Source organism: Amphimedon queenslandica, unplaced genomic scaffold (assembly GCF_000090795.2).
Source record: "Amphimedon queenslandica unplaced genomic scaffold, v1.1 AMPQUscaffold_11278_Cont15238, whole genome shotgun sequence".
In the NCBI taxonomy this organism is placed as follows: domain Eukaryota; kingdom Metazoa; phylum Porifera; class Demospongiae; order Haplosclerida; family Niphatidae; genus Amphimedon; species Amphimedon queenslandica.
In genome coordinates, this window is record NW_003548479.1 from 1 (window position 1) to 8,916 (window position 8,916).

At 37.7% G+C, this 8,916-nt stretch overlaps 2 protein-coding genes across 2 annotated transcripts; both read left to right on the forward strand.

Annotated features, from left to right (window-relative positions):
- Positions 1 to 1,831: 1,831 nt before the first annotated feature.
- Positions 1,832 to 2,320, forward strand: LOC105315243 (zinc finger BED domain-containing protein 1-like). The gene has a single exon (XM_011409812.1). It carries the CDS (start codon positions 1,832 to 1,834, stop codon positions 2,318 to 2,320), a length of 489 nt encoding a protein of 162 aa, XP_011408114.1.
- Positions 2,321 to 6,704: 4,384 nt separating this feature from the next.
- On the forward strand, positions 6,705 to 8,586 carry LOC100635245 (zinc finger BED domain-containing protein 1-like). Its single transcript, XM_003390986.3, has one exon. It carries the CDS (start codon positions 6,744 to 6,746, stop codon positions 8,520 to 8,522), a length of 1,779 nt encoding a protein of 592 aa, XP_003391034.1. The 5' UTR covers positions 6,705 to 6,743; the 3' UTR covers positions 8,523 to 8,586.
- The last annotated feature ends 330 nt before the right edge of the window (positions 8,587 to 8,916 follow it).

Consider the following 8,916-nt stretch of genomic DNA (forward strand, 5'->3'; position numbering starts at 1 on the left):
GTAGCGCAAAGAAGGAAGAGAAGAAATGTTGGGGGGCAAGACAAAGACATCAGCAGCACACAAACTGTCAAGCGTTACAGCTTCATCATAATGCCAATATGACTCTGCATTCTTTAATTTCCGAACACGACAAAAGTGCCCATTATAAAAAGCACCAAACACATTACTTATGGTAAAATCAGGAGTCGTCTTTTCAAGTGATGGGAGTTCGGTTTTCTCAAAAGTAACAAGAGCTTGTAAGATAATCTTCGCATCTGATGTTATTGGTAATATACTCAATTGCATTGATGACTTCACATGAAGAGGAAAGGCATAAAATTCTGATGAACACAACGCTCGATCAACAATGTCCGAAGGCAAACGAGTAAATGCATTGAGATAGTCCAAATAAGAGCCATTTAAGGTTATGTTACCAGAGGAAAAATGACACTGCTGCTCTTCCTTGTTCATCTCTTCTTTCATCATTGATTTAGAGGTACGGCACTTCTTTTCTTCTTTTGAATATGATGTAGCCATCATGAATGTGGAGGTAGTGGGAAGCTGGGAATTCATAGTTAAGGATCTATCCAATAGTTCAGCAAGACCCTAAGAGGAAAAAAATATGAATGACACAATATCAACCACAACTATCAAATTAAAATATCAAAATCCTAAAAACTTACACAAATGGGCTTAAATAATTAAAAAATCATGTAACATGCAGCATTCACTATGTTAATGTATTTCAAACAAAATATCAGCACTTAGGTATGGAAAGCAAATAACAATCAAAACTAATAATGGTAAAACAAGTTCTTAGTGTTGTACTTAGTTAAAAAGTAAAGCCACACCATTCACAGCCTTTTATAAGAGCATGAGAAACACAGAAGAGGGTTGTCTGCCCAAAAATGGACTGCAAATAGCGAAATGGCAACTACACGTGACAAAGATATTGATGACATCAGTTAATTGACACAGTAAAAAGAAGTGCAAGTGACAAGCCTTTTTTATTTTACACGTCCTATTCTTCTTTGTTCTTATTGATTGACTAAATAATGGTGAAGTTAATTATGCACATAAGCAGAAGCTTCAAGGACTCGCTTTAGGATGTGTTAGAAGATGTTCTACACTTCGACCAAGCCAAAATAGTAGCCTTATGACAGAAATGACTATTCTTTTTAAACTGGCAAGGTGCGACGAGAAACATCGAAAATATTGAGTAGTGTTTATTTTTAAAACTTTCGCAATAAATTTAAATTGCGGAAATAAAACTATCAATTAATTAATAAGGACATGGCTTCCTTTATTGCCTATAATAACTAGGGCGCAATGCCCCAACAGCTACTATACCTCGTAGTGCTGTGCACCTTCACCTAATAACCAGTTCACCTACCGGTTTGATTGCTCTAGACAGAACACCAGTTACCTTTATATTATCATTGAAATTGACACACCCATCAACAATTTAATAATTAATTAATAATGTGGGCATAGCCACACGCACATGTCACTGTTCAAAATGGCCGAATCTATTACTACTCCAGCAGGTAGGACTTCTCAAGTATGGAAGAATTTCGGATTCAAACAAGGAGAAAAAGATGGAAAGAGAGTTACTTGTAAGCTGTGTGGTGTTCATGTTGCTCATGGTGGAGGAACTACTAACCTTAAACGCATTTACACACTAGACATCGTTCTACTCATGATGAACTTTTCAGAGTTTTCCCCTTGAATTCCACTGATGTTTCTCCAGGTACAAGTAAACAAGAAACAATAGATACCTATGTGACTCGGTGTCACTAAACTACCTCATTATTCTGATAGAGCGAGAAAACTTACCAATTGTATTTCAGAGATGATTACCAGAGATATCCAGCCTGTAAGTATTGTCGATGACATAGGATTTCTAAATCTACTAAGGGAAGCTAAGCCACGTTATGTAGTTCCTTGTAGATCTAAAATATCAAGGTGCATTGATGATTTGTATGTCTCTAATAAAAGAAGAGTTCAAGGTCTAATAGCAGATGTAGATTTCCTGTGTTATACAACAGATATGTGGACTTTACAGTGTGGGGAATCCTACCGTTCACTTACCTGTCACTTTATAGCACCTAACTATGAGATGCACTTCCAGAATCTACAGACAGGCCATTTTCCCAGAACCCATGAATCCTCTCACATAGCTGAAGCCCTTCTATCAGCTGCTAAGGAGTGGTGCATAAACATTCCCAAACAGATCGTCACATTTACAACTGATAGTGGGTTCAATATTGTAAAGGATCTCGATGACATGACTATACCACGTCTATCATGTGCTGGACATACTTTAAATTTAGCTGTATAAAAAGCTATTCAAGTTTAGCAAGTCACCACAGCTATGGGAGATGTCAGAAAATAGTAATTAACACACTTCCATCGTTCCCACAATGATCAGCAGGAACTTCAAAAGAAACAGGAGATGTTTGCAGATGTTCCAAAACATCGTTTAATTCAGGTGAGGTAGCTGAATTTTAAATTTGTGTCATCTAGTTTGTACTTTAAGGATGTTGTGACACGATGGAACTTAACTTATGACATGATTGAAAGAGTAATTGAGCAGCAGCATCCAATCAGTGCTACCTTATTGCAATGCTGTAACCTAATTCATTTAGAAATATCTACCAAGGAATGGAGAGTTTTGGAAGATATAATACAATTATTAAAGCCCTTCAAGGTAGCAACATGGTATTTATCTGGAGAGTGATATCCAACAATATCAGCCCTTGGCCCACTATTAAAGGAAATTCAAAAGAAAGTAAATCCAGATGCTAATGATAGGGTAGCTATGAAAGAATTCAAGAAAGCATGACAGGAAGACCTAGAAAATAGATATATCCATCCTCATGTTAGTGGTCTCTTGCATAAAGCATCATTTGTAGATCCAAGGTTCAAGACAATGAAGAATCTTTCACTTACTCAAAAGGAAGAGGTTATAGATCCAAAAGGAAGAGGTTATAGATACCAAAAGGAATAAGGTTATAGATACTATCTTAGAAGAGATAATTCAGTTGATAGAAGGCAATTCTTAAGAGTCAAGACAACACTTCATAGTAGTAGATGATGATGACGAAAGTAATACAGAGGAACCTAATTGCAAGAAAAAGCATGCTTCAGTGCAACTACTTGGAGATCAATACCTTGATACTGATACTGAGGTTCCTGAAGCTATGAATACCAGTACAGCACACAAAGACTTAGTACAGTCTGAGGTATGAGGCTGAACCTTCTATTGCTCTTGACCAGTGCCCACTGAAGTGGTGGAAGACTCAAATGCTTACTTACTCAAATTTGTCTCTAATAGCACGGAAAATATCACAGTGTTGTCACCACCTCTGTACCGTCTGAACAATTATTTAGTACCACTGGTAATATAGTGTCAATGAGAAGAGCTGCACTAAAACCGGAGAATGTCATTAATTTATTTTTTTTACACGGTAACTTACCACAAGTACAATTAGACTATAAACATTCTCAGAGTAATGAGTATGATTGATAAAATATTATTTACAAAATTAATTAAAAATTATTGAGGGTGTGAACAGTTATCAGTTAACTGCAGGTTATTGGTAACCAGTTAACTGGTGATAAAAGTTTTGTAGGTACACAGCACTAATACCTCACGCATGAGAAATTAAGAATGACCTTACTGAAGTACTCCTCTCGTAATGAAGTATGAGTGAAGATAAGTCCTTTGGTGAGCTCTCTTCTATTATCTCATCTCAAACTACATGTACATGTACCGTATTTCCTTAAATAAAAGCCCGGGCGTCTATTTCCTAAAATGATACTTGGACCTCCAAAAAATATATAAAAAATAAAAAAAACTTTGACCCAGAGCAGGATTCGAACCCGCGGCCTCAAGCTTTTGACTTTTGGAACTTCAGGCATTGCCCACTAGACTACTGTGTCACTCCTAGGCTGGTGTTGCGTATTTATAGTTTAATTCTATTGCTACCCCGGCGTTTATTCGAATGCGGCTTCTATTTAAGGAAATACGGTATATGTATCATAGAAGTTTTTGTAATCAAGAGCTCATGGAGCCTCTGCAATGCAGTCGCGGCACTGAGGGCTCTAGTATTTGCAATACTAGAGTATGTAGTGATTCATGCCTATGGTATGAAGATGACTGTCAATTTTCTGGAGCCCTTGATGCCACTGATTATGGACATTCACTCTGTCCCAAAAAGGCTTGAAATAGGTGTAACAATGAAATTCCATTGTATAAATACAACTTGGAGTGACACCTGCACAATGCTCTACATGGCTGGTTTAGGGTAGGGGTCAACAAGCTACCGAGGGGACCTTCCAACAGGAGGCAGGACAGTGAAATATCCCACAGTCCTGCATCACCACAAAGCACTGTTCAAGTCACCAACAAAGAAGCCTCGGAACTACAAGTCAATCAATAACAAGCCTAAACAGTTAACAAGATTGATTAATGAATTAAGACGCATTGATACCGATATGTATGGAATCATGTTGAACTTCAATTTAGAGGAAACTTTGAGTTGGCTAAAAGCCATACAGAAGACCTACCAAATGATGTGATGTGTACATACATCATTGACAGTAACACAAATGTAGAAAACATATATAGTTTTGGACCAATAGGATTGGAGCTACTACCTGTACAACAGACTGCAATGGTGAAACTGTTTACAATACTACTAGCTAGGAACAATTCAACAAAGTACTAGTGATGTTACTACAGCATTCCCTATTGTTAGTAAGACGCTGACAAAATTTGTCAAGTACGATAACAAAGCCATTAATGGAAACAATACTAGCATGCATAGCCCATTACATTGCGCTGTATTGGCTGATTAACCTTACAATATAAACACGCTTTTAATAGGAAATGTATGATAAGGAGTGAGCAGTACAACAGTATTGAGCACATTTTTATTAGTAAAGTCTGATGAATAACGGATAGAACATGCCTATTATTATGCTGGGCGCCACAGCAAGATTCAATGCGTAGAAATAATAGCACAAAAAAGTGAGGTTCTATATGTAATCCCTTAATGCAGCTAGACCACTGAGAAAGCATGTTTAACAAATGAATTTAAAGACAAATAAGTTACATAGCTTTCGACAGCAAAGCACGCCTTGGCAAAGGATTGCCTATAGAGGTATGAATGGTTGATGAACCGATCATTAATTCAATAATTGCAGTGGTGATGATTTAATAAAGGATGTTCTTTGTGACATGTGGCTGAGAAAGGTGAAGCTCGGATCAAAAAGTGGACCAAGGAGGTATTTATTTTCTACTGAGGAGCTAGATCTTGTTAATTTCCTAACTGGTTCATCGCAAATTTTATATTCTCCAACGACTAAGCAAGCTGTCCAATAGATCAAGATTTTGTTGATGAAAAAGGTCTCGAAGTAACAGTGTCTACTAGTTGGTGGTAGTCTTTTAAATCTCATCACAAAGAATTGACTCTTCATGATCCTAAATTAACGTCACATATGCTAATTTAGAGAACTATTTTTATTTGTTGGAATTGACATTTCAAGAATCGGACTTAACAGAGAAAGCTTGTTCAATCTTTAATAACGATGAATTTAGTTTTCCCTTAAATCCCAAACCACAGAGATTGTTAAACAACATCCTATGTGTCACTGGTTGTGAAAAGACCCAAATTACAGTTTTGGCATGCTGTAGTGCGGGAGGTAAGACAATTCCACCATTAGTTATTTTTGATTAAAGACCCTAAGACCTGACATGGTTATCAGTGAAGTACCTGGAACTACATGTATGTATGGCCTTTCAGCTAGTGGATGAATGGAATCAGCTATATTTGAAAACTGGTTTTTGACTCACTTTTTGGCATATGTTCCACCATCTCATCCACTTTTGCTACTTATGGATGGCCACTCGAGTCACTTCAGCCCAACATTTGTTAACAGGGCTGCCGAAGGAAAATAATTTCTTTTCGTTTACCTCCTCACTCCACGCATAGAATTCAAACCCTTGATAAGGTTTTTTGGGCCAATAAAAGGGCTTGGCGTGAGGAGCGTCATGCATAACTTTCCAGTAATCCTGGCCAAGTTATTACTTGTTACCAATTTTATTACTTATTTGGACGCACCTGGGCAAGGTCAATACAAATTATACTGAATTGGAAGTAGAAATGGGAGGGAGTGTGAAGTGACAGTAGATGATCCAGATGCATGTAGAGTGGAGAGATTAGTAGAGTCACAAAAAAGAAAGGTACTCAGTTCATTGGCAGAAATGAGTGGAAAAACTGCCGATACTAATTGCTAATTATACTATTACTAATTGCAATGTAGGCATGATATGAATATTAAAGATAGCACTGTTCAAACTTCATTGTTTCATGCTGTCCAATTAAATAGTGATGAAGCAAAAGAAATACTGTTAGAGAGAACAGCCAATTCACATATCAGACTTGACAACAAAGAAGAGAGAAGGTTAGATGCCATCGTTATCAATTGTAATTAATGTATAATTGGTGCGAGCCTGAGCGAGAAAAGAAACTGAGCGAACTAAGGCGAAGAGCGTCTGTATTTATGTACGGGCATTGGGTCATCTAACTATTAGAGCTGAAATGGATATCATGGTTATCCGGATATCTGCTTTCTATCATGGTATCCGAATAAAAAATTTTGATATAACGGATATTTAATTAAAATTAACCATTAATTAACTTTAATAACAATTAATAATTATTACTACTAATTAGCACTCCACATGTTAAGTGAAAATGGCTGCCATTGTACACAAAAGAAAGAGTCCCATGTGGGAGTTTTTTGAGGAGCCTGTCGTTTCTGACAAAGTTGACAGCAAAGGCAAAGCCATCAAGAAGGTTCCTTGTAAACTATGTGAGCAGGTTCTAGCTGATGGAGGTACAACTAACCTTCTCAACCACCTGCAAGCAAAACATCCCGAGGAGTTCAAGCGCTGTTCTTTTGAGGGTCGGCAGTCAACTTCTAAGCAGTCTTCGATAAGTAATATTTTCAAGAAATGCTCAGCACAGCATGCTGCTGCAATAACAGACAGAGTGGCTGATTTTGTGGCTATGGATCTTCGTCCACTAAGCATTGTCGACGGCAAAGGTTTTAAACGGCTCTTCAGTTACATTGAACCTGACTATACTTTACCCTCTCGTACTCATCTCACTAGTATCTGCCAAAGAAAGTTTAAGACAGTAAAAGAGGAGCTATTGACAACTTTAGAGTCCATACCCTATGTTTCTGTCACCAGTGATATTTGGACTAGCCGTGTTACACAGGCCTACATCACTCTCACTGTCCATTTTATTACAAACACCTGGAAAATGGAAAGCAAAGTCCTCCAAACTCAGGAGATGCCTGAGCGTCATACTGGTGAGCACATCTCGTTACGGCTATCTAGTGCTAGTCAACAATGGAAGATAAAAGATAAAATAGTTGCCCTTGTCCGAGACAATGCTGCTAATATGGTTTTGGCATCTCAGCTTCTGGATGATTGGGATGATATGCCATGCTTCGCTCATACCCTACAGTTAGCTGTGAAAGCAGGGCTGGACTTACCTCTAATCACCAGGGTATCTGCAGTTTGTAGAAAGATAGTAGGGCACTTCAAGCATAGTGTAAGGGCAATGGAGGCCTTAAGGGAAAAGCAGAAGAGCATGAATATAAGCCAACACTCACTCATTCAGGATGTCAGTACTAGATGGAATTCTACCTACTTCATGTATGAACGACTAATAGAGCAGAGATGGGCAATATATGCTGTGATTCATGATGACAATATTACTCCTTCTGACCAAAGACACCTGGATTTGAAGCCAGAGCAATGGGAACTACTATCACAACTATCTGTTGTACTCAAACCACTACAGGTTGCCACAACAGCTCTAAGTAAAGACCAAAATGTATCATCGTCTCTTATTTACCCAGTGGTAAATGGTCTTGTAAAGTGTCACCTTAAAATTGGAACAGATGATCATCAGATGATTGTAAGATTTAAAGAAACAGTTAAAGAAGAGCTGTTAAGTCGTTTTGCATTTATTCCAGACAGTGTACCGGCCATTTCTGTAGCTTTAGATCCACGATACCACCACCTGGGCTTCTTTTCTAGTGAAGAACAGTCACAAGTCCGTGATATAATTTCAATTAAAGCAGATGCACTGCATTTAGCTAACTCAGAGAATGACTCAACAGAACCAAGAGTTAAGAAGCGAAAGGAAGACTCAGCTATGTCATTTTTACTAGGAACAGAATGTGACAATAATAGTAATCAGGCTTGGAGAGATGAGTTGAAACTGTTCCAGATAGAACCTCAAATTCACCATGACTCTGATCCTCTGGAATGGTGGAAAGCTAATGAGTCACGTTTCCCTACAATTGCTAGAATTGCCAGACGTTACCTTTGTGTACCAGCCACATCAGTACCATCCGAGAGAGTTTTTTCAGCAGCTGGACTTGTAATCAACAATAAACGAAGCAGTCTAACACCCGAAAATGCAGACATGCTTATATTCTTGAGTAAAAATATGTGATCACTCTATAATTTTGTTGTTGATAAAAGTTATTGGTTAATTAAAAATCATCAATTAATATTAATATATGACAATTAACTATTCATTAATTAACTATGAATAATTAACTATCCGCCAGATATCCGTATCAATTTTTAAAAGGATATCCGGATAATAAAAAGTACTATCTGTTTCAGCTCTATACATAATGTACATGTACATATACCTATGTACATGTACATGTACACTGTGGGTTGTAGCTGTATGTGTATTATTACCATGCATTGTAGTAGGCTCCCTCCAGTGAGGGTCTGGTAGTCTTGAGGTAGTAATGAAGCTGGTGGATTCTGAGGACGAATAAAACGAGTTACAAACACATTCTTGCCATTACAATCCAGCACAGTGGCCTGGAGAA

What these genes read in the sequence shown, in the direction of transcription:
- LOC105315243 (XM_011409812.1), top strand. Translation starts at nt 1,832, where the DNA reads ATGATTACCAGAGATATCCAGCCTGTAAGTATTGTCGATGACATAGGA.
- LOC100635245 (XM_003390986.3), top strand. Translation starts at nt 6,744, where the DNA reads ATGGCTGCCATTGTACACAAAAGAAAGAGTCCCATGTGGGAGTTTTTT.